Source organism: Vitis riparia, chromosome 12, assembly GCF_004353265.1.
Source record: "Vitis riparia cultivar Riparia Gloire de Montpellier isolate 1030 chromosome 12, EGFV_Vit.rip_1.0, whole genome shotgun sequence".
NCBI lineage: Eukaryota > Viridiplantae > Streptophyta > Magnoliopsida > Vitales > Vitaceae > Vitis > Vitis riparia.
Genome location: NC_048442.1, coordinates 4,640,725 through 4,667,197, shown reverse-complemented (window position 1 = coordinate 4,667,197; position 26,473 = coordinate 4,640,725). Strand labels below are relative to the sequence as shown.

Genomic DNA, 26,473 nt, shown 5'->3' with positions numbered 1-26,473 from the left:
TATCATTAAAAGTAGTACCTGAATGGTCAAATATACTATTTTTAATAAAAAAATATATAAAATACTAATTATTTTTAAATAGTTGCTTGAAATTTTTGTTTTATAAACTTGAGTTCCTATTTTGTGGTTTTTTTTCGTATAAGTATATAAAAACTTTAGTTTGTTTCTAGCTTTATAATAAAATTATTTTTATTACTAAACCTAATTTTATTTGTCAAAGATTTTACCTGCCTAGATTAGGGCTCGAAATTAAATTCATAGCTTGGCTGAGCCCAGCCCAAATGATTGCCTGGGCCTAGGAATTAATAGTCCAAGCCCGGCCCGAGCCAACACTTTTTCATGTCCAGGTTTTGGCAGAGGCCAATTTACGAACATACCATCGGGGTCCAAAAAAATATGAGAAGTATCAGGGGCCAAAGTAGAATTTCCGAAAAAGGCCGTATCTGCTTCTGGTTCTCATTTCTCAAGAGGCAAATCTCTGAAACTGAAGGAGTAAAAGATCGGTGAAAATTTGAAGACTCGTTTATGGAAGAAGACGCAGAGGAGGACGAAAATGACGACGTTTCGCATGGTCTAGAACGAGAAATCTAGACGCAGAGAAACAATCAACCAAACAAACCCTAAGATAGAGAGACAAACCTAGAGAGAGAAAGAGAGTGGGAGAATGGGGAAGGGGCCGTTCTCATTTCGCCGGACCTCCAGTCGCCGCCGCCTCAAGAAGGCGCCAGAGGGCCCCTCTCCCCCGGCGCCTCCGCCTCCGATGATGATCGAGGCATCCTTGTCGCCCAATAATCAGACCGCGAACACCTCGATCGCGGCCGCGTCTGGCAGTGGTGGTGGAGCAGGGGGAAAGGCGAAAAAGAAGACCGGTGGAGCAAGGTTGTGGATGCGGTTCGACCGGTGCGGGCAGTCGGAGTTGCTGGAATGTGATAAGAGCACGATCATCAGGCGGGCGGCGATTCCGGCAAGGGATTTGAGAATTCTCGGCCCTGTCTTCTCTCATTCCTCTAATATTCTTGGTAAGGAATGGTTAGCGGTGTTTTGGTTAAGGTTTGTTTGGTGAATTTAAATTTACTGTCTTTGACTTCTGCAAACTGCAAGGAATTGCATGATTTGATTTGATGTTACTTTTCTGAAATTTGTTACTATTTTTTCATAATAGCTTCATTTTATTTTTCTGGTTTGAGGATAATATCATGCCAACTTAATTGTGTAGAATTACAACTAATGTATTAGAAATTTGCATAGATGTGATGATTAGTAAACGTAATGAACTTCCTTTCATGAAGAGAAAGGTCTAAATTCAGGATAAGTGAGTTTAGATTCATGCCTTTCATTTTACAATTTAGCTTCTTTTTGTTGAAATGTATGAATATCATGAGATGCTGCATTGAGGAATTTTCTGGTGATCTAATCATCTATGACTAATGTTGTTTTTGGGAACTTCAAAATCTGTAAGTGCATTGGATGTGTTGGCCAAAATGGATATGGGATTATAGGTATTGGATGTATGTATGATAGGCTGTAATTGAGTGTTTATCAGATAGTAAGTGTCCAAGAAAGGAAGATAGTAATGCTACATTGATTCTTAGAATGAAAATATTAATGTTCAACATTGTTTGATATACTGAAACTTGATCTTATGGTAGCCAAAAGCTTTGGTAATTTGGAAGTTTCCCTTAGTCCTAAGATTCAGGGATTACTTGAATCTGCTTCCTGCATTAACTCACCACGCCTGACATGAGTATTTAGGTGAGTCCATATGAATATGTAACATGGGTTCCGTGCATGATTTGGTAAGCTTGATTTAATAAATGATATATGTTAAGAACTGACCTTTGAGGGATGGATAAAGAGGCTTCTATCATTTCTTATTCTCTAGAAAATAGCCCTGTACACAATGTGTGTGTTTATATATATATATATATAAATGTTGGAAGCAATTGTCCAAGAAAAGTTTTGTTTCAGCACCATTACAGTGGCATGTAGTCAAACCTCTCTGATTCATGCTGGAAGAAGCCTTAATTCAATTAAATGAATAAGATGCCCTTGTGGCTTGGCTCTAGTGGTAAAGGGTTGGGGTGGGTTTATGGGAGGTTCTAGGTTCAAAGCCCAATAGGGACAAAAAATGCAAAAAGAAAAAAAAAATTGCCTATCAAAAAAAAAAAAAAAGAAAAAATGAATAAGATTTGAATTTATGCTCCATACTGATACAAATTTATACATTTTGCTCTATTCTTATTCTCATGCCACTGACTTGGGAGTGATCAGTAAGGAGAGAAAGCATGTTCAAAAAAGGGAATGAAATCTGCACTATGAATGGGTGATAGAACTCCATAGAAGAGTGTTTTTCTTTAAAATTGGAATCCTATAAGGAATTACCTTACCCTCCTTTAGGCAGATGTTTAACTCTTCGCATCTGTGTAACAACAATTTTCTGATATTTGTTTGATGTATAGCTTTTTCCTTTCTTCAAGGACATCTTTCTAGCTCTTTTTTAATCATTATTTTATTTTATTTTATTTTATTTTAAAATTTTAATAATTCTTTAATAAAGTTATCATTTCTTTACAAAGTTTAAACTACCTCGAATTAAAATTTGAGCTCTAAAAAGGCTGAAAGTTTTATTTCTATTCTCTAAAGAGAATGCTTAAGAATGTATAAGTTTGTAACTTTCATTATACTTTATTTTCCTTAGTATTTTTCATGGAAAACCAACGAGGTTTCCTTCATATTTTTTTTTTCCTTGTATGGTTGTAACTTGATTTCAATATTTCACTTTAAACATGTGCAAGGTCTTGAGTCACTTATCTAGAAGAAGAGCTATCTTGTACAAATTCTTCATGCAAAAAATTAGGATTTCCTTCATATTAAAAATTTAGGTTTGTAGATACTGTTTTCATAAAATTTAACATCGGCCTGGACCAGTGTTGGTCAGGTAGAGATTGACTGCCACCATTAGATGGGCTGATGTTAGATGGTTACAGTTAATGTCATTAGGCATGTTCTGAGAAGATATATGTCAACTGATGAAACAGGGCAGCCACTTGCATGGACCTTAATGCAATTCTGGTAACTTTACCTGGTGTAAATGGCAATATTGTGTATGTTTCATTTGCTTGTTTGTATTTTTCATTGTTTGGACCAAAATCTTAACTTCAATGGCCTTACAATATAAAAGTGAAAAGTGTGAGAGGTAATTGCTTTATCGTCTCCTCTAATCATTATTACCTGAGTGAAATATTTGCTTTTCAGTTTGTTGCTAGTGTTCCTACTGTTAAATAATCACACACATGTTGTGCATATACTGGTTCATTATTGTCAACCAGTAAAGTCAAATTTTATTCCTTTCCTATGCAGCTAGGGAAAAGGCCATGGTTGTCAATCTAGAGTTCATAAAGGCTATAGTTACAGCTGAAGAAGTGTTGTTGCTAGATCCTCTTCGACAGGAGGTTCTTCCATTTGTGGATCAGCTAAGACAACAACTTCCTCATAAAAGCCCATTTAGAATGCATGGGGCAAGCCCTCTGGATACACAAGAGAATGAAATGCAGTTTTCGACGGGTGGTCAATGGTTACCTGTTCCTGACTCTGAAGGGTTGCAGAATGAGCTTCCGTTTGAGTTTCAGGTTCTGGAGATTGCATTAGAGGTTGTCTGTACATATCTTGACACCAATGTGGCAGAACTGGAGAGAGATGCTTACCCTGTCCTGGATGAGCTGGCCAGGAACGTTAGCACCAAGAATCTTGAACATGTCCGGAGTTTAAAAAGCAATCTTACACGCCTTCTCGCCCGAGTGCAAAAGGTATTCTTGAATGCTATTCCCTTCTTGCATTTGGTTCTTATTTTTGCATACCTCATCATGAAGAAGTTAGAGGAACAGAAGAAGACAACAAATCTGATTGCTCTAATTTCTTGCTAACATTCATGTTCATATGGGAAAAAAAAACAACTTTAAAAAATGACAGAAAAACAGAGTACTCACATAAATGTCAATCAATTAGCCTTGAGTTGGATTATTGAGATTAATACTAGGTTTAGTCAAAATTCCATTGACATCGAACTGTTTCCTTCTCCATTTCTATCATTGGCTCTTCTGGGTTGTTAAAATCTTGAGAGAGCTTTGACAGGAAGATACTTTCTCCCATAGTCTTGATTTTGTTCTGTTAATGAGCAATTGAATATCTTTGTTTGTATGTCTATTTGCATCTGCATACATAGCAACCTACATATGTAATGAATTTTATTCTGATTTCTTTGCATCTGCATACATAACCACCTACATATATAATGAATTTTATTCTGATTTCCAGTAACTATTATTATTGTTATTGTTATTATTCTTATTTTTATTGTTATCGTTATTGTTTTATTGTTATTGTTATTGTTATTCTCGTTCTTATTCTTATTCTTATTATGTTTTGACTCATCTGTTTATGCTATGGATGGTTGCAAATATCCCTGGCATTTCTCTCTTATGTAATAACAATATAATCTTATTCCTGGAGTTATTTCCTGCTATGATAGTTTTTATGCTCATAACAAGCATATTTGACCTATGTAAACTGGATTTAGAAAAGACTTATGACCACATAAATTGGAATTTTTTGCTGACTGTGATGCATAAAATGGGCTTAGGGGAGAAGTGGGCAGGTTGGATAAGTTGGTGTATCTCCTCTGCATCGTTTTCGGTCTTGGTTAATGGCACTCGTTCGGGTTTCTTTCAAAGCACTAGGGGATTGAGACAGGGGGATCCCTTATTGCTCTTGCTCTTTGTGATTAGGATGGAGGCCTTAAGCTGCCTCATTAATAAAGCTGTGAGTGGGGGTTTCTTATCAGTCTGGGAAGGGGAGGAAATGGGGTTCAAGTTACCCACTTTCTGTTTGCTGATGATACTATGGTATTTTGTGAAGCTTCCTGCAAATGGTCTTCTTGAGCTGGATTTTAATGTGGTTTGAAGCCATTTCAGGGCTGAAAATCAACTTGGACAAGAGTGAAATATTTCCAGTAGGAAGGGTTGAGAATGTAGAGGATTTGACCTTTGAACTTGGTTGGGCGTTGCCTTCCTCTTACTTGAGGCTCCCCTTGGGGGTTGCTCATAAATTAGTGGTGGTTTGGGATGGGGTGGAGGAAAGATTCCGGAAGAGGCTTGCCATGTGGAAAAGACAATTTATTTCCAAAGGAGGGAGGATCACCCTCATTCGGAGCACTTTGTCAAGTATGCCCATATATCTCATGTCCCTTGTGCGTTTGCCACGAGTGGTTAGATTGTGATTAGAGAAAATTCAAAGGGACTTTCTTTGGGGTGGGGGAGGGTTGGAGAAGAAGCCTTATTTGGTAAAGTGGGAGGTTGTTTGTTTTGATAAAAGGAAGGGTGGTTTGGGTGTTAGAAGCCTATCCAATCTTAATAGAGCTCTATTGGGTAATTGGAGTTGGCGCTTTGCGGAAGAAAAGGGGACTCTTTGGAAACAAGTGATAAGTAGGAAGTATGGGGTAGAAGAAGGGGGGTGGTGTACCCGAGAAGTGAGGGAGGGGTACGGTGTGGGGTTTTGGAAGGAAATTAGGAAGGAATGACCTTTAATGAGGAGCAATTTCATTTTCTCCGTGGGGGATGGAAGAAGAGTGAGATTTTGGGAGGATACGTGGTGTGGTGACGACACTTTAAGCCGTTCCTTCCCTTCGTTGTTTGAGCTGGCTGCTTCTAAAGAGGAATGGGTGGCTGAGGTGTGGGTTGCTTCGGGGGAGGAGGGGGGTTGGAACCCACGTTTTTCTAGGCCGTTTAATGATTGGGAGATGGAAATAGTGGAGAGATTCCTTGTCACCTTACAAGGGAAGAAGGTGGTCACCAACATGGAGGATAGGGTTCAGTGGAAAGTGGCCAAGGATGGTTTGTTTTCTGTTAAATCCTTTTATAGCACTTTAGAGGGCAGCAGTGCAGTCCCGTTTCCGTACAACATTATTTGGAGCTTTTGTGCTTCCCCTAAGGTTGGTTTTTTTGCTTGGGAAGCTTTTTAGGGGGTGTCTGGTACACGGGAATAGGGAGTGGGAATAGACATTTCATTCATTTTCTCCCTTATTCCTATGTTTGGATAAATGTTAAGAAGACAGAAATGAAATAAAAAATTATTCAGGTAGAAATCAAATTCAACTTATAAGTCGGATTTGAATTCATAAAAAATAGGTGGTATTCTGATTCATTAAACCCATTTGATAATATAAAATAACTTAAATTTACTATTTTACCCTCTTATCTCATTCTTCAAGCCCGATGCTTATCTTCTTTGCAAAGTTAGAGACCCATTCATCATCCACTTCTATGCAATAAGTGATTCTCCCAAACTGAATCAGTCAAACCTTCCACGACATTTAGAAAAAAAAATTTAATTTCTAATTTCTAGGGTTTTGAATGAAATTTGAATTCTTTTATATCCTCTTTTGGAAATAGGAAAAACATTTGCTAGCTTTGAAAATTTAAATATTATAATAAATATTTTTTTTTCCTTTTTTTTTGATAAAATATAATTTTATAACTACTTAAGCATGACAAATTATTCAAATTTTTAATAAAAATGATAATTGAATATTTGTACATTAGAGTTATATGATTTTTTATGATTAATTTTTTATTTATTGAGTATATATATTTTTTTAGTCTTATTATTTAATAACAAAAAAAACTCTCAAAATTTATTTTTTTAAATAAAAAAAATTATTTTAAATTATATGGAAGGATATTATTGTAAATTTATTTCTTTTTCATTTCCATTCCTATTATTATCAAACATCGGAATGGAAACAAATAATCATTCCAATCTTGCATTCCTAAGTTCATCCAAATGCTAGAAATGGAATCATGAAATTCATTTCTATCTACTAAGAAATAGGAATGGAAACAAAATATTCATTTTTATTCCTTATTTCGACATACTAAACACCCCCTTAGGGTAAAGTTTTAACCTTGGATCAACTAAAGAAGAGGAGATGGTCACTCATGAATAGATGCTTCCTCTGTGTGCAGCTGAGAGACCATTGATCACCTTCTAATTCATTGCACCAAGTCTAAGGTTTTGTGGGATTTGTTGTTTACCCTTTTTAGTGTGCTGTGGGTTCTTCCTTCGTTAGTTAAAGAGGTCCTTCTTGGGTGGCATGGCTCGTTAGTGGGCAAGAAGAGAAGAAAGGTTTGGAGAGCAGCCCCTTTGTGTCTCTTTTGGACGGTTTGGAATGAAAGAAATAGAATTGTTTTTGAAAATGATGAGTTCTCGATTCAAAGATTGAAATATTCTTTTGTTAGTAATTTTTGGTCTTGGGCTAAGCCGTGTATAGTGGAAGGGCCTAATTTTTTAATCAATTTTTTTCATTGGTTGGGTTCTAGATGAGGGCGGGTTTGGTTTTTTGATTTCCCGCTCTTTTGTCTGTTGTTTTTGGCGCTTGTTGTATTTTTCCTATATGCTTTGAGTTGGCCATTAAGCGCCCTCTTCTTTTAATATTTACTTTTTCTGTGCTTTTGCCTATCAAAAAAAAAACAAGCATATTTGACCTTAGAATATTGCAAATTTTGCTGCTGCATCGTCTACATATTGTAACTTTATTGAGGAAGGAATATCTGTTCAATGTCAGGTGAGGGATGAACTTGAACACCTTTTAGATGACAATGAGGACATGGCAGATTTATACTTAACAAGGAAGTGGATCCAGAATCAGCAAAATGAGGCTTTGTTGGGAGCTGCAGTATCCAATAGTCTCATCACTCCGGCACCCTATCTTCCAAGACTCAGTTCTCACAGGAGTGTGAGTTTGGCAACTAGCAACTTTGTGGATGATGATGATGTGGAGGATCTGGAGATGTTGCTTGAGGCATACTTCATGCAGCTGGACGGGACTCGTAACAAGATATTGTCTGTAAGTATTACCATTATTGATTATAGTTGAGCCTAGTTAAAGTTAATGATGAAGATAAACCATATTTTGCTTCATGTTGCTCCACTGAGTTCCTTAAATTGGCAGATTATCTGGATAACCTATATATTCTACTTCATGCTGGAACTAATTTCATCTTCTTTTATTTTAATTTCTTTTCTTTCTTTTTTCATTGCAAAAAATTGATGCAAGACAGCTTAGCACATAGAATAACGTTGTCTACAATCAGGTGTGAGGATCGAAGAGTATGGATTGCAATTTTAGGGTTATCAATAGTGGAAAACAGACAGAAATCTTTGTAGATATGGTCAAAATAAGTCAGGTATATAGGCCTTGAGTCTGGGCTTACTGGAGCTGGAATGTATGGGGAGCAACTATTTATGGTTTGGACTGCTGCCCTTGAGGCCTGGCTCAAGTAGCAAGGGGTTAGGATGGGAATGTTGGGAGTTCCAGGTTGGACTCCAGCAAGGACCCAAAAAAAATTGTTACCTATAAAGAACTTTATGGTTTGAGCTGCTAGGTTATGGCTCAAAGATAAGAGGGTTAGGACTAAAACAAGCGGACTCTCCCTGTTTTCAAGATGGGAAAGGGTTTATATGTGAGGAAACTATTGCAGGAGATGGGTGAAAATATGGAAGTATTCTAAGCCTCCCACCATGCATTGGGGTTATACGACACAGCCTTTCAAGGGCATTAGCCACTGCTGGAAATTTCTCTAGATTGATTTACCCCAAATTATAGGAATGGATATATGCTGCTGGGATTGGCTGACTGAGTTTAGTGAAAATAAAGAAACTTAATGAGTAGCACTGAAGGGGATGCAACCATGTATACAGGGAAAAGAATGAAATAGAAAAGGAGAAACAGGAAAAAGGATGATAGTATAAGGCCTCAAGATTGCATCAAGTACAACTTCTTTGAGCTGTGGAACAACTAACTCAATTCTCTCAAAAGTTCCTCCCTTTTCTTTCTTTTTAGATGTAAATGGGACAACCATGCTAACTAAGAAGCACCTCTTTTAAAGATTGATGAAGCATCCAAAATTAAAATTAGAAATAAGGAAAACGTCAGAAGCCCCAACTCTTGAGCAACTGAGCAGTGGATCACCAAATGGTTCTGTAATCCCTCATCCCATCTACACAGACAACTCCAACTAACCTTGCTCCAGTCTCTCATCTTGAGATGATCTAGAATTTGGAATTCTCCTTAATGCTGTCGTCCACACAAATATTTTGTTTAATTGATATATTTGTAGATGTGGTCATTATTGTGATTTGTAGTCACAGAAACCCATATCATGTAATAATAGAAATAGGTGTACTATACATGGCAACCCTCGTTAATGTCCTACAATGCAGCCATACATGAGCCAGTCTTTTTTGGGATTAACATGCTTGTTGAAAGCTGTTGTTTTATTTTGGTATATATCATAATTAGGGAAGCATAAGTTTGTGAAGTTTTGTGGTAAATGAGGAAGTATATCAATAAACAAGAACTAGGGGTCAGTGGGATAATGCATCAGAACTAAGGATGCTTAAAAGAGGAGCTACTTTGGACTGTAGATATCATGAATTATGCCTTATTCTCCTATTTGTCCAAAAGAGGAGCTCTCAAGTTGGCATAGGTCTTTTGTAGGTAGGAAAAGGAAAAAGGTGTGACAACTGCTCCTTTGTGCCTTTTTTGGGTAATCTGGAAGGAAAGGAACAGTAAGTCATTCAAAAACAAGGAGCATGGGCCAAGGGATTAAGCTTAATTTTCTTTGTAATCTTTAGGCGTGGTCCAGTTTGTTAATAGCTCTTGACCCTCCTATTGTAGATTCTGTGAATTGGATAGGGTCTTGTTAAGGGGTGCCTTTTTTATTTTTTTATTTGTTTTGATAAATAAAACCAAATTCATTAAAAAATAAAAATGCTACGAAGTCTACAAATAATGCCTTTTTTTTTTATTGATAAATTTTTTGTCCTGACTTGAACTTGGAACCTCCCACAAACCGTCCCCAACCCTTTACCACTTGAGCTAGGCCTCAAGGGCCAAATAGTGCCTTTTTTTGTTGTCCCTCTTTCATTTTTTGGTGGCACTTGACGCACCTGTAGTATAGTCCCTTTGTACTTTGGGGCATTTTTCTGGTGTTTCTCTTTTTAATATATGTTTTCTTTACCTATCAAAGAGAAAAAAAAAACTTGATCTGCGGGTAGGTTCATGAAATTGTGTGGAGGGTTGGAACCTGATTTAAGATTTGACTGCCTTGGAATCTAACATCTGGTGTATTAACTTGGTTATGGGTGATGAATGATCTGTTTCTTGCCAAATAAGGAATTTCTGACCTCAAGACAAGTTTACTGTTCTCATAATTTTGTTGAACAAATAAAGTAGACCGTTTCTCATAAATATGTTTGGAACTAATGGTAGAAAATTTTTGGCAATGGTCATGCAATCTGATCCTTGGCATCCGTAAGAAAAGGAACTAAACAGGTACCGAGTAGTGTCTTGTAGTGAATTCTACAGGAGATGTTCTGGCTTGGCAATTATCCCATTCATTTTCCTTCCAAATAATTGTGTTTGATTTCTTTTCTTTTTTTTCCTATATGGGTTTTGTAGGTTCGGGAGTATATTGATGATACAGAAGACTATGTTAACATCCAACTGGACAACCAGCGAAACGAACTCATTCAACTCCAATTGACCTTGACCATTGCATCATTTGCTATAGCCGTTGAAACTCTGATTGCTGGGTTATTTGGTATGAACATCCCTTGTCCATTATACGAAATGCATGGGGTCTTCAACCCCTTCGTTGGATGTGTCACAGCTGGTTGTATATTGCTATTCCTGCTTGTTCTAGGGTACGCCAGATGGAAGAAGCTGCTGGGTTCATGATCCACTGCTGGTGCCCCCGGGTTTCTTATATTTACAGAAATTGGTAAGTAATATTTTTGCCAGCTCAAGTTAAAATCCTTGAGTTACACTATATTGGAAGTGTTCTGTGAAGTTTATTGCAAGCGACATGGCAATTAAAACTCTCTCTGCCATTGTAATTCTCCCTTGTGGTTCTGAAATGTAGTTGCTAATCCTGGATAAGGACTTTGTCACTGGAAGATGTCTTCTCCAACCCTCAGCCCTCTACATTTTGAATAGAACTGGGGGGGCCATAGATTGATTCTGGTTTCTCTTTATCAAAGATGGTTTTTATTTCATATGTTACATTATCACTAGCCAAAAAAGATGAAAAGACATTCTCTCTTATGGTCCAATATATTTTACAATAATTTTATTACAATTGAAAGGATGTGGGATCGACTACCAAAGTTTTAAAGCCTTTTAACCATTTATCTAGTTTATATGATCCTAAAAACTAATTCTTTCTTATGAAAGAAAGTTTTGGCTAATTATAAATAAATTATTTGTTATTGGTCAAAATATTTCCCATTTTATGAAGGATTATTTTATTAAAAAGGTCTTTGAAAATCCAAAATCTGAAATTTAATCCTTCATCAATTTTTTTTTTTTGCCTCATTTTGATAAAAATGTCATCACTTAGTTTTTGTAAAAATAATAATTTTTTTTTAAAACCCATATTATTTGAAATAGCAAAGAGTATTTATTTCTAAAAGATGTCATTTTTTGAATAAAAACATGGGAAGAATTAAATTCACAGTATGAGGTTATTTCATCATTTTTAATCAATTAATTTTTTTTAATAAAATTAATCTTTATATTTTATTAAATTATAAATATAACCTTAAATTGATAAAAAATTTCCTAAGTCATTTTTTTTTTCGAAATATGAATTATTTTAACCCATTTAATCAAATATCTCTAGGTAACTAATACCAACAATAATTAATTATTGTTAATTTTTAGCCTCTTATTAATAAGAGCTTCATAAGAAGGATTTCAATATTTTTAACCATTATTTCAGTAAGTGATTTTTTTTGATTGAAATTATTACTATCGTATGGTAGTTTTAAAACCCATTTGACAATTATTTTAGAGATTTTTTTTTTTTTAATTTCAAAAATATTTTTGAAAAAAATTTAGGTATTTGATAAATTTTAAGAAATATTTTAAAATTTTAAAAAATCACTTACAATGTTGAAAAATTATGTACTTTGGTTTTTTTTTTAAAAAAACTCTCAAAGAATGTATGTGATAATGTTTTTACTTGAAGTGTTCCTAACGGAAGTGTTTATTTCAAAAGTGCTTTAAAGAGCATCACTTATCAAGGATTTTTTTTTTTTTTTTTCAGAAAATACTATCAATAATTTTTCAAAATTTTAAAAGTGTTTTCTAAATTTTTTCAAACACCTAATTTGTTTTCAAAAACACGTTTTAGGTTAAAAGCGCTTCAAACAAACTCTTAGAAAATATTTATAATATAAAATCATTTAAAGAAAAATTAAATGTTTCACAAAATTTTAAAAATAAACCCCACGAATCAAACTCTAAATTTAATAAATCAACCCATTCAGAGATTCCTCCAATATTATAAGGGGCTAAAAAACTAGACCTATGGCTATGCCTTAATGTTTATGTGGGTTGGGCCTCTTGAATTTCCATGGTCTGTTTAAAATCTCAAATACAAAATTCTCTCTTTTAAAATAAAACTAAAATATTTTTTTTTTCCTTTAAAATAAAATTTTGGCCTAACTAATCGTAAGAGTCCATTAATTTTAAAATATTTTTAACAAAATATTATAATATTAAAATATTTAAAAACAAAACAAAAAGATAAGGTAAGATTCATCATCTTCTTTAGATAATCATACAATTTCCGGCCTTTATTTCCTTATAATTAAATTTTAGTGTATTTTTATTATCTTCACTCTTCTCATTTTTAAAGTGTATATTCAAGAGAATAATTAAGATAATTTTTAAGGTAACGAATTACCTAAAAGGTAAGAAGGTGTTTTAAAGAAGTTAGGATTAGTGATAGGGAAATTACATTAAGAGTCCATTAGGGATTGTGATTATTAGAGATTTTGAAACAAATTCTAATCCAAAATTATTATTATTATTTTTTTATCATTTATCATATCACTAAAAATAAAAATAAATAAATTGTTTTTTATTGTTGGATACACGGAAGCGTTGATACCAATTTGGTTGGATTAACGAGATTGACAGATAGAAACCCACATGATTAGAAAAGGAAGATAAATTTGAGATAATAAATTTTATTATTTTCTACCAATTTTTGTTTTTGTTTTGTTTTGTTTTGTTTTGTTTTTTTTTTAAGGCTTTGACTCACTAATTTTAAAAATATAGATTTTTTTTTTTTTTTTTGTAAATCAATCTCATCTTCATGCATTTAAAAATGTTTTGAAATATATACATTTTTTTCATAAGTTAAATAATTATTTTCTAAAATGATCTTTTACTTGTCAAGTTAATAATACCAATTGACAATTTTATGATTGATGTCAAGTAACTAAAGTATTCATTTTTAAGTATTTTATTTTTAATTTTTAAAATTTCTTATTTTATTATTAATGTCAACTAACAAATTTTTTAATTCAAATTTATTTAAAAAAAAGGAGAAGATAAGTGAATTTATATAATACAAAATATAAAATCATTATTAATTAAAAAACTAAAAAGATTTTATTATCACTTAAGGATCCTAGAGAATATTTTTAAAATATACATATTATTTAATAAAAAAATTATAATATATTTATTTGTAAGATACATTTATCAAATTAAAATAATCAATTATTTTTTTGATAATTTTATTTAATATTTTCAAGTGAAAGGTTAGGAAATAATTATTTGACTTGTATATATATTTTAAAATATTTTGAAATAGACGAAGATAAAACTGATTTAGAAATTATTTTCTCTATATTTTTTCAAATTAGTGAATGAAAACTCTTTTTTTTCTTTTTCCCTTTTTTTTATCAATCCGCTATTTGTTTATTTACACTAAATAAAATAGAGACTCCTAATTTTAAGATATAGAAACCTTCATAGAATTACACTCAAAAATAAAAACTAAAATAACTAGTCAAAAATAAAATATTCTTCTTTAACTTTTTAGAAATTAAATCTAATTTTAATATTCGGAAAGATCTTATTTCTAAGTTCACTTTCCATCGGATATCAATGGAAGCCATTTCGAATCAAGATGAAGGGAGAGCCCAACCCCTAGTTAGGATGAAGAAATCCAACCCGAACGTCACTCCAATTCCTCGTGGAAGCAAATGCTGGTAATTTTGTTTTCCTTGTAATGCATGCATATCTATTTCCTTGCCCTTCTTCTCACCTTGTCTCTATTTTTGTACGCTAAAGAAAATCAGCCATGGAAAATATAATGGTTAAGGGACGTCTTCTTGGCATGGGAAATTTCGCCCATGTGCACTTGGCATACTGCAGGCCCTTTGGCGGCCAATTTGCTGTGAAATCTGTAAATTCTTCTCTTTCTTCTTCACTTCTAATGGAGGAAACGATTCTTCGACGCCTTCGATGCTCCCCAGATGTTGTTTACTGCTTTGGAGGTTACTCTACCCAGGAAGCTAATGGCGATTCGGCCTACAATCTAGTTCTTGAGTATGCAGCCGGAGGAAGTCTTGGGCGTTTGATGTTTAGCAGGACGAGTGGATCGCCGGAGAGTGAAGTTCAGTGGTATACAAGAATGATTGTTAGGGGTCTCCATGCTGTCCACCGGGAAGGGTTCGTCCACTGTGATCTGAAGCTCAGTAATATGCTTCTCTTCCCTACTGAAGATGGTAGGTGGAGGGTTAAGATCGCTGATTTTGGACTGTCTAAAAGGTTTGGAAGGGAGGAGTTCTGCCGGCCGCTCACGTTTCGGGGCACTGCAAATTACATGTCGCCGGAATCTATTGTGTACAGTGAAAACGAGGCGCCTCTGGATATATGGTGTCTTGGGTGCATGGTGATCGAGATGTTTACTGGTAAACCAACTTGGGAGAATTGCCAGGACGAGAATGACTTGATTCTTCATATAGTGTTTTGGAGACAAGTTCCTCTGATACCTGAAAATATATCAGAAGAGGCTAAGGATTTTTTGAAGAAGTGTCTGGCAAGGGATCCGTCCCAAAGATGGACTGCTGAAATGCTGTTGACTCATCCGTTTATTGACTCAGTTCTGCTGCCTTTATAGATTCTATAAGCCGATCTTGGGTGATGTTCTTACTCTCGATCAAGGGGAACGAGGATATGGAGATAGGTTTGAATGAGAATTTTGTTATACTTTTGGTTTCGAAGAGTACTAATGTAAGGAAAAAAAAATGGTTTTTCTTGGTTCTATCAAACATAGTAGGTACTTCTTCCACATCTATAGAAAAGAAATTTGGATTCAAGCTGTAATAGAACCAATCAATGGCCGAAGGGAAGAACTAATCAAACCTTCTGACCTGAAAGGTGGTTGGAACGAGAAGGTCGATAGCAGATCAAGGTAAGCTCTGAGAGGTTGATTGAAGATTAGTAGTCAATAAAATCAAATATAATTAAAATTAGTTAAAAATGTATACGTTTTTAAATTATTGACTTTAATTTTATTTTTTAATTTTTCTTAGCTTTTTCTTTCGTTCTACTTTTCTTTTCCATTTTTTTCTTGACATTTTCTCTCAAATTTTCTTTCTCTATGTGATGGATGGAGTTGTAGTTAGGTGTCCGGCCGTCCTTCCTAATGTGCTAGAGGGGAAGATTGTTTGGAGGGTTGAGATTCTTTAAGCCTATTTTGGAATATTGCTTTTTAAGTCATTGCTTAAGCCTGTTTATGGGGCATATAAAGCCGAGTTGTGGGTGTGATGTTTTGTGGAGGCAATAGTTTTTGCAAACTTAAGAGAGAAAGATACCATGTTAGGTTGCTTTGGAGGGTAAAAATTGGTAGAGAAGGGAGCATTTTTCTCTCTCCCAAGGATATTGATCGGCTTTCTGTCAACTTTTGGTAAGGTTCTCTTCCGTGGAATCCTCGTGTTACTCTCTTGCATGGCTGGAATTTTTTTTTTTTAATTTTTTTTTTCAATGTGTTGATATACTCAACTAAGTGTAATGAAACCTTGTATTACTTATATAAAAATATTTCTTTTGTATTCTTTAAAATACATTGTTTCCTTCAATATATATCAATTATATATAATAGGGAGAGAGAGAGAGAGAGAGAGAGATGCATTTTATGAAACTAAAAGCATTGTAGGTCAAGTGACTTAAAATTCATACAAAAGTGCGATTGGGTTTGTGATTTTTCATATCTTTGTGAAAGGAATTCCACTTCGGATATTTTCATCCTTCGTCTTTCCATGTTGTACTTGGTCTCCTTGTGAGCTATTTTTGGTTTATTATTGCTTTTCTTGTTGGGTTACTGTTTGGAGAATTTTAATTAATATTTATCCTCACTAATTTTAATTAATAAATATATTTTTTAACATCCATATTTAAAACATACAATATAGACACATAAAATAAATTATAATATATTTACTATAAAAAATTTGTTGTGGATTTTACTAGATGTGAAGTCATTAGACAAATAGGATCCATAAGATAATTATTTTGATTTAATATTTTAAAATAATTTTTAACTTATAACTGACATATTAATGGAGTGTTTGGTAAAACTTAATACTTAATACTTAATAACTTACATTGACTTTAAATTAAACTATATTTTAATTGTTGACTTAAAACTTATTACTTAAATCTTATTTTAAGTATTAAGATTGTATAATAAATTTAACTTAAATTTTATTTTAAATAATTAAATTAACATATTTGTCCTTATAAATTATAATTAAAGCAAAGGAAGTAGAGTAATAGTGGAGGTCGTGGAATAGTAAAAGAGATCATAGAAGTAATTAAGGCAAATGAGAGTAAAAAGGTAAAATAAATATATGAACTTAAGAATAAATTAACTATTTTTACTTATTTCTTAAAGTTGTTTTTAACTTTAACTCATACCATTAAGTTATTTTATCAAATATACTTAATTTACTTCATGACTTAAATTAAATTATTAAGTCTCATTAAGTTATTAAATTGGTTTACCAAACATCTACTAAGTTTTTTCACTAAAAATACTTAATCTACTCAAGAACTTAAATTAAATTACTAAGTGCCCATTCGAATAAACTTACTGCTTTTTGTTTTTAAAAATAAAATTAGTAACTTTTATATAATATAGAAGATTAAAATATTGAGATATTAAAAAAAAAAAAATTGTACTCTAAATTTTTAAAATTCATAAAGTAATTTTTGAGGATATATATATAAAGTTTTTATTTTTAGAAAATAAAAAATAAATATTATTATATTAAGGGGGTGTTTGGTAAAACTTAATACTTATTACTTAATAACTTAAGTTGACTTTAAGTTAAATTATACTTAATTTATTGACTTATAACTTATTACTTAATTCTTACTTTAAACGTTAAGGTTGTTTGATAAAATTAACTTAAAATTTATTCTAAATCACCACATTAATATATTTATTATCATAAATTTTAATTAGGGTAAATGATGTGAAGTTATAATGGAGTAGTAAAAGAGCTCGTGGAGGTAAGTACAACAAATTAGGGTAAAGGTAAAATGAAAATGTGAACTTAAGAAAGAATAAATAGTTTTTACTTATTACTTTAAAAAGTAAAATGAAAATATGAACTTACGAATAAATTAATTGTTTTTACTTATTACTTAAAATTATTTTATTAAATATATTTAATTTTACTTAATGACTTAAATTGAGTTATAAGTCACTTTTAAGTTATTAAGTTGTTTGCCAAACACCCTACTAAGTTATTTAATTAATTCGCCTTCTTTTAAGAACTTAGAACTAATGATGGAAAAATTATATTCAAAGATATTTGGGATTGTGATTATCAGATCATGATTAATAAATATGGTTTCTATATACACTTAAAAATATTTATCACATAAAAATCAGCCATTTTATAAAAATTATTATTTTCTTTGGCTTTCTCTAAATTCGTTTTTAAGTAGAAGTGCTATCAAAGGGTCTCCTACCTTGTTGGGATGAAAAGAAACCAAACCGGAAAGTGACCCTAATTCTACGTGGAATCTAATACTACTAACTTTGTTTTCCTTTTAATTCATGCATATCCATTTTCTTTCCCTGATTTTCACCTTGTTTTCATTCTTGTACGTTAAAGAAAATCGGCCATGGAACATATGATAACCAAGGGAATTCTTGTTGGCGTGGGAAGTTCCGGCAAGGTGCACATGGCATTCTCCAATGGCCGCCTACTAGCTCTGAAATCTTCGTGTTCTTCTTCTTATTCTTCACTTCAAAAGGAGGAAGAGATTCTTCATAGCCTTGGACACTGCCCAGATATTGTTGACTGCTTTGGAGGTTACTCAACCCAGGAAGGCAATGGGGTTTTGGTCTATAATTTAGTTCTTGAGTATGCACCCGTAGGAAGTCTTGAAAGTTTGATGATACGGAGGAAGAGCGGATTGCTGGAGAGTGAAGTTCAGCGTTTTACGAGAATGATTGTTAGGGGTCTCCGTGATGTCCACAAGGAAGGCTTCGTCCACTGTGACCTGAAGGTCGATAACATACTCGTGTTTCATTCTGAAAATGGCGGGCATAAAGTTAAGATCGCTGATTTTGGACACGCTAAGAGGTCTGGAAGGGAGGAGTTCAGTGGGGCGCTGGGCTCCCAGCATACTTCAGATGACACCCCGCCGGAATGTAGTGGAAACGGAGAAAACGAGGCACCTAAGGATATATGGTCTCTTGGGTGCATGGTGGTCGAGATGTTTACTGGGAAACCAGCTTGGATGAATTGCAAGGATGTAAATGAGTTGGCTGTCCGTATAGTTTCTTGGAGGCAAGTGCCTAAAGTACTCGGAAATATATCAGAAGACGCCAAGGATTTTCTGAGAAGGTGTCTGGAGAAGGATCCAACAGAGAGATGGACGGCTGAAAGGCTGTTGAGTCATCCCTTTATCGCCCAAGTTCCGGCTTCAGAAGTTCCGGCAAGTCAATAAGTTCCATGAGAATCAGTGGCTTCGTCTTCCTTGGGACCTCCTGGGAAGTGTTGGGTCCGTTCATTGCTTCCGAATATATGTCCTTCTGCTTCTTCATATAGGTTTGACAGTGGAGAATATGGAGGTGGCTACATTGCTCAAGAATGAGAATTCCTTTTTACATGGTGCATATATTTGTTATCACTTTGTCTTCTCTCTTGGATTAACAGATGAATGAATGATAATTGAGAGTGATTTTTAAGCCTAGAGGAATAACAAAAATCATAGAGGAAAATCTCTTGAGCTTTTTACCAAATTAAAGATACATGAAAGAAACAGTTGCTAAGCGTCATCTAGCTTGGGACTGAGGTGGATCAGTGTTGAATATTTTCCTATATACTCAGACTGATACCTTTTCTGCTTTCTTCCCATTTTCTTTTTCAGTTTTTATGGCCTCTGATTCAACTTACTTCAGGGATCTCATTACTGATATTTAAAACTAGAGCCACAATGGATTCAGAGGCCATGCCACTAATGAGATCTGATGTCCAAATCTAATGAAATATGCTCTCTGATTCATGCTTCACTGTCACCCGTTCATGAACTCAAAAATCTGGAATATCAGATTCTTCGTGTGCCAAAGACTCCACTCTCATATTGTTGAGATGATGACAACCCATGCTAGGACACAAAGCATTATTCTATGTATAAACCTAATCTACAGATGCTCCAATCTAAAGGTATGCAACAATGAAACCCAGCAAGCCAAAATGAAACAAGAGGCAATATTCTAATGCGTGCAAGGAAAAATAAATTAATACAAAGAACACAAAATTTTAAAGTAGAAAACCCCTCCCACAGGAGGTAAGAAAAACCCACTATCTTCCTTCCATTTCAACTAACACAAAATGGGAATGCAAAGTCTGTTAGCTTCTCTCCCGAGAGTTAGTGAAAATACATAATCTTGAGATGAAGACAACTACCTCAACAATACCAAAGGAACAAGAGGAGAATGTAGGGATTTTACAGAATAAAATGAGCCAAAATAGGGGAGGAAACTTTTTCCCTTCATTGTATTTGAAGATGGTTTTAAGAATCTCTATCAATGTGGCTTGTGTAGGATGCCCTAAACCACTAGCCCCACGGCTTTTCTTCCTTTGTTTCTTCACACCACGAGGGTTTCTTTAGCTCTAAAGACCGGCTACAAAAAAGCATTTAAAGTGTTGCTCAAGCAAGAAATAAATGGGCCCATGTTTTGGGCTTCAAATGGGCTGTCAGGATGCAACAATAAGAGTCCATATGGGCTGGAAAAAGTAGTGGCTATGGGACCCAACACAACAATCACCCCCTCCAACGCATGAGGGAGGAATACCTTCATGCCTGCCATGTTGACACACAACTCAAGCTTTTGCTTAGGAACAACCTTTTCAACACACACGAGTATGGATCTTCTTTGGTTGAATGTATTTACCTTCAACCGCTTCTTTTGACCAATGGTATCTCACATTAATATCATTTGTATGAGAGTGGTACATGGTGTTTTTTTAATATCCGTCACACTTTCACTTTGACTGTCATAATACACCACATACTCACCATCCATGCTTCAGTCTTTAGTCACAACAACTTCTGCGTTGCTTATATACTTAGCTTCTGTTGTGACCAAGGCAACAAACTCTTGCAACTTAGACGACCATGACACATCTCCCACTATAAAAGTTATCAAATAAAAAAATCTAGACCTCTTATTGTCAATGTCACTAACCATATCTGCATGTAAACCTCTCCAAGACTATTTGAGCTCCCTCGAAACACAAGCAACTCAACTACTTGAAGATCCATTTCACTACTTCTCAATGCTCTTTCTTATTAATGATTATGGCTCATTTTATTATCCTTTTTGTATTAATTAGTTATCTAAATATTTATATATTTATCATTGCATTATATATGACTTAGAGTACATTAAGAGTTGTATAAAAGATCCAAGTCATGAATTTCTTATAAAATTATAAGTTGTTTACAATTTATTTATAGATTTGGATAATTCAATAGAGACTGGAGTGCACTATACCTCCTACGTGAAGGGATAACTTGTCTTGGTCATTATTATAATTTTCCCATGGTAAGTGCACTTATATGGTTACGCATTGGATAGAATAACTGAATTCCTTATTTTAAGAGTTTAGGAATAACTGTGATAATGCTAGGTAACCTAGTTTATTTTTTTCCTCTTTAAAAAGTAAAATTTATAAAAAAAATTTAAGGCATATGACTATTTAAATCACAAGTGTAACATGTTTTCATGTAAATATATAAGATGTCACACCGTCCCCACTAATAATTCTTTTTTTTTTTTTTAAATATATATATGTAGAACTCAAAGCTATTGTCTTTACAAGGTTAGGTATAGGGACATTTCCTTAACAATGCTAGTTGATATATTTCTACTCTAAATTTTATATGATACTAAATTTGGATTTAACAATCATTGAGATTTTTTTTCTTTTTACATTTTTTTTAATTTTAATTTAATTTTAATTTTTTATTTTTCAAATATATATAATATAAGAAAATTTATATTATGATTTTTTTTTATAGGTATAAAAGAAATAAATACAATAAAAATTGAATAATTGAATAGATAAATGACAATTCAATCACTTTTAAGAAGCTTAAGCTTTTGAATAGATGTGACTTGGTTTACTCCTCTTCACCAAAAGGTAGGATAGACTAATTCAAGAGGGAAAAATGGTTTCATAGTTGTTAACTGAAATTTTCCTATATATTAATATATAAATATAAGGCTTCCTTTTTCAGTTGTACACATAATTAAGATGCTTGTCATGTTCAATGGGGAAAAAAAATTCACTTTATGGCTAAATTCTTGTCATAATTTGTTATCAAGGGTTCTTCACCAAACATTGTATTGTTAGTGATTACCCGTGTCAAGGATCCTATCGATGTAAATGCTCCAATTGAAGTGAACCATTTATAGGCTCTATTTATTAAATTTTAGTGTGAAATATATGATAAAAGAATAAAGAAAGTGACAATAATTTTATATAAGTGGTATTATTGATGTAAACCAAATGTATGCATGTGGACCCCGCATTTCGGCTAATGCATTTCCCACTTGATGGCGAGCTCAATTTTAATTTGAAAAATGATCTTTTATTGATTAAGAAAATGACTTGGAGTCGTCACTTATTTTTGTTTTATTTTTAAAAGGGTAAACAAAATAAGAAAGAAAACCCTAAGTGCGACTCCTTATTTTGGAAAAGGTGATCTACGAGAAACCGGATCGGGCTCGGGGGTCGGGTTACTTATCGGGAAGGTACGGTAAAAGACCATAGCACCCCTCTAAGTCCCTAAAATTGGGTCTCTACTAATAAAATGAAGCTGACGTGGCAATTTACGAGTAAATCAGTGAATATCCTTAATGATCATGTACATATAAGAGTCGAGACATGCATAGACAATGATTAGAGGGAAAATGGGTACATACTTGGGCAACGAACCGCCATGCGCTATCAATAGAGAGGGTTAGTACACCATATAGAGCACAAAACATACCACATGCATCACTAAGCAGGGATTAAAATTGTTCGAAGGAAAGCTGGATTTTTGAAATTCATTTGAGAATCGAAATCTTAGAGATTATTTGAAAATTGGATTCTTAGGAATTAAATGTAAGAATGAGAACTTTTAGAAATTAAATTTGAAAGAAGATTGGAATTTTGAAGAATCATTTGAAAGTTCGGGATTTTTAAGAAAAATTAAGTTACAAAAATTGGGATTATGGGAGTTAAATTTCGAAAGGGATCAGAATCGTAAGTTATTTGAGGCGTAGAAATTATGAAAGTTGATGTGTAAAAATTGGAAATCTTAGAAATCATTCAAAGGCAAAATTTATAGAAATAATGAATAAGATGATAATAATAATGATAATAATAAGTAGCGGGGTAAATATGAAAATTGGAGCATGGGAAACTGGAAATTAAGTTCGGAGATAGGACAATTGGAATTTCAAATAGCTAAATTTAGGAATCGGAATTTTGAAGAATTAGACTCTAATGATTGAAATTTTTAAGAGAAATAAATGGGTAAGTATGGAGTAATGTTACTGATTAATCAAAACGATATTTGGGCGGATGAATAGTGAATAGTGGGATTTCGAAAATTAAATTTTGAAAGTCGGGCCTTTGAATAATTGAACTCTAATTATTGGAATTTTTAGAAGAAAGAAACAAGTAAACGTGGAATTTATAATAATAATAACAAAGATGATATTTAAATGAATAAAAGTGAATGGAGGAATTTTTTTAGTCTAAAGGTTAAATTTGGAAATCCGGTTTTGAAGAGTTGAATTTTAATGATTGAAATAAATAAATGAACGAATATGGAATAACGATACTTATTAACAAAAATAATGTTCAAACGAATAAAATAGTGGAATTTTTCTAATTGAAAATTTGAATTAGGGCGTTGGATTTTTAAAGGATATGACTTTGAATAAATAGGTAGGTATGGGATTATAATACTAATTAACGAGAATAATATTTAGGCAAATAAAGATGGATAGTAGAATTTTTGGGATTGAAGGTTTAATTAAGGCATGGGGTTTTCGGAAGATTGGACTTTGAATAGACATGGAAATAATGATTCTAATTGATGAGGATAAAATTTAGACGAACTGTAGAATTTTTAGGATTGAAAAATTGAGTTAAGAAAAGAGATTTTTGAAGAACTAGGTTTTAAATAAATAGACGAATACGAGATAATAATCCTAATTGATGAAAATAAGATTTAAACGAATTACTGAGAAACTAAATTAAGACAGGGGATTTTTGAAGGATTAGATTTTTAATAACTAAATAAACATGGGATAATAATTCGATTTATGAAAATATGATTTAAACAAGTATTTGAAGAATTAAATTAAAAACATGGGATTTTTGAAGGGTTAGGCTAGATAAATAAATGAATGTATAAGATAATAATTCCCATTGATGGACATAAGATTTAAACGAGTATTTGAAGAATTAAATTACGGAATGGGATTTTCTCAATGGATTAGACTTCGAACAACTAATAATACGGGATGATGATTCGATTTATGAGAATAAGATTTAAACAAGTACTTGAAGAATTAAATTAAAGCATGAGATTTTTGAAGGATTGGTATAAATAAATAAATGAATATATAGGATAATAATTCCCATTGATGAACATAAGATTTAAACGAGTATTTGAAGAATTAAATTACGGCATGGGATTTTTTTAATGGATTAGAATTCAAACAACTAATAATACGGGATGACGATTCGATTTATGAAAATAAGATTTAAACAAGTATTTGAAGAATTAAATTAAAACTTAGGATTTTTGAAGGATTGGCATAGATAGATAGGAGAATATATAGGATAATAATTCTAGTTGATAAATATGAGATTTAAAAAAAGTATTTGAAGAATTAAATTAAAACATGTGACTTTTTTGATAGATTGGACTTTGAATAAATAATAAATACGGGATAATGATTTGATTTATGAAAATATGATTTAAACAAGAATTAAATTAAAACTTAGGATTTTTGAAGGATTGACATAGATAGATAGGAGAATATAGGATAGTAATTCTAGTTGATAAATATGAGATTTAAAAGAGTATTTGAAGAATTAAATTGAAACATGTGATTCTTTTATGGATTAGAACTTTGAATAAATAATAAATACGGGATAATGATTTGATTTATGAAAATATGATTTAAACAAGAATTAAATTAAAACTTAGGATTTTTGAAGGATTGACATAGATAGATAGGAGAATATAGGATAGTAATTCTAGTTGATAAATATGAGATTTAAAAGAGTATTTGAAGAATTAAATTAAAACATGTGATTTTTTCATGGATTAGAATTCGAACAACTAATAATACGGGATGACGATTCGATTTATGAAAATAAGATTTAAACAAGTATTTGAAGAATTAAATTAAAACTTAGGATTTTTGAAGGATTGGCATAGAGCCTTTCATCCACACGAACTGGGCCTGGGCTCCAACCCAAGCCCAAGTCTAATGTTTTCATGGGCAAGCCCAAAGCAATCATCCATCATAAATTTAGGCCTAGTGCCACAACTTAAGCCCAAGTCTAAAGACATTAGTGGGCAAGCCCAAAGCACTCACTACCAGCAAAACAAACCTGGACCTTTTCAACTGGTCCAGCCGACTAAGGCCCAAGTCAATCCTCATCTCTCCTTAGGCCCTTCATCACATGTTCCTCTTCCTCACCTCCGGAGACAACGACGGAGGAAATGGAGGTGAGAGAGGCAACGCCGGAGGTCCTCGAAATTGGTCCAGGCTGCCCGTTTTCCGCGCCGCTGCCTCGATTATCGCCACCCATGCCGCTTTCGCCGTCGTGTTCTAGCGTCGGCGTTCGGGAGTGGAGCCTGCAGTTGCGGCTTGGTGTCTGTGTCCGAGGACGGAGCCACCAGCTGCGGCCTTTACAGGTGCGTGAGGGGCTTCCTCGGTCGAACTTGGCTGTCTGGGGGGAGTTCGCCACATGTGTCGCTGACAATGCTGCTGCCACCGAGTTCCTGTAGCGAGTGGGCTGGGTAAAGTGGCTTCAAGGGGCGGCGACGATGAGGGGAGAGTTGATGGCGACACCTTCACGTAGAACGCGAGGTGCATGGGACTCGCCGGAGCGCCGTAAGAGAGCCTCGTGCTCCCATAACTGCATCCGGGGCTCTCCATTTGCTAGGATTTTGGAGCTTTGGCGTTAGGCTCGAAATGGAGTTGGAGTTTTGAGCATCTCCGGCTGCTGTCCTGGTTGACGTCTTCTTCTGGTGTTTTGAGGAGTGAGGAAACAGGAGGAAAATGAGGAGGAAAAATAGAGGGTAGGAGTGGATGCAGTTCACGTGTGCATGGGGGATGAAATAGCTAAAAAAAGGGAATAAAAATGAAAACAGAGCAAGGATGAGATTTAGAGGACTATATGGCAAAACCACGTCCAATGAGTGATGAACGGGTTTCCAATTGATGGGGCAAGTTAGGATTCCATGATTTAATCATCAAACATCCAATCCAATCTAAGAAAATGCAGTCACTTATGGAGAAGAGCAGGGAGTATTAGGAAGAACCAACAATGAAAAAAAACAGAGCATGTTACCCACAATAATCATGCTACACCCAAGCAAACAACAAAACAATACGTATAAATTGGCAAATGGTGAAGCAGGGTCTTAGAAAACGAATGCTTACCAAGCTCAAGGTGGCGCCGCCCTCCTTGTTTTTCCCTCAGCTGATAAAATAAACTGAGCAAAAGTAAAACCAGAACAGAGAAGCAATTCCACACTTTATTTGTACTGAGACAACCAATAAATAGGCAATACAATCAACTGGCTTGACAAAGCCATAACAACAAAGGCATAAAAATAGGACCATGAAACCATGTTTCAATAAATCTGCTGCCACCATCACCAAAAATCAAGAGATAATAAAGAGACTCAATAAACAATTTCCTATAGACCAGGACAACATAACAGATATAAGACTCAACATAAAACAATTTAATATTATTAAAGACTTGGTCAAATGACCCATTG

General features: G+C 33.8%; 3 protein-coding genes across 4 annotated transcripts; all 3 read left to right on the top strand.

Moving 5' to 3' along the window:
- The first annotated feature begins 438 nt into the window (after positions 1-438).
- LOC117926958 (magnesium transporter MRS2-4) lies at positions 439-11,114 on the top strand. 2 transcript variants are annotated; one of them, XM_034846299.1, is made up of 5 exons: positions 439-1,019; positions 3,361-3,806; positions 7,619-7,900; positions 10,517-10,658; positions 10,761-11,114. In XM_034846299.1, exons 1-5 carry the CDS (start codon positions 665-667, stop codon positions 10,793-10,795), a joined length of 1,260 nt encoding a protein of 419 aa, XP_034702190.1. In that variant the 5' UTR covers positions 439-664; the 3' UTR covers positions 10,796-11,114. The 2 variants fall into 2 exon arrangements, with proteins under 2 accessions (XP_034702190.1, XP_034702189.1); XM_034846298.1 differs by having other exon boundaries at positions 10,517-11,114.
- A 3,102-nt stretch (positions 11,115-14,216) lies between these two features.
- Positions 14,217-15,038, top strand: LOC117925902 (mitogen-activated protein kinase kinase kinase 17-like). Its single transcript, XM_034845011.1, has one exon. The coding sequence runs from the start codon at positions 14,217-14,219 to the stop codon at positions 15,036-15,038; it is 822 nt and encodes a 273-aa protein (XP_034700902.1).
- Positions 15,039-18,055: 3,017 nt separating this feature from the next.
- On the top strand, positions 18,056-18,886 carry LOC117925901 (mitogen-activated protein kinase kinase kinase 17-like). Its single transcript, XM_034845010.1, has one exon. It carries the CDS (start codon positions 18,056-18,058, stop codon positions 18,884-18,886), a length of 831 nt encoding a protein of 276 aa, XP_034700901.1.
- The last annotated feature ends 7,587 nt before the right edge of the window (positions 18,887-26,473 follow it).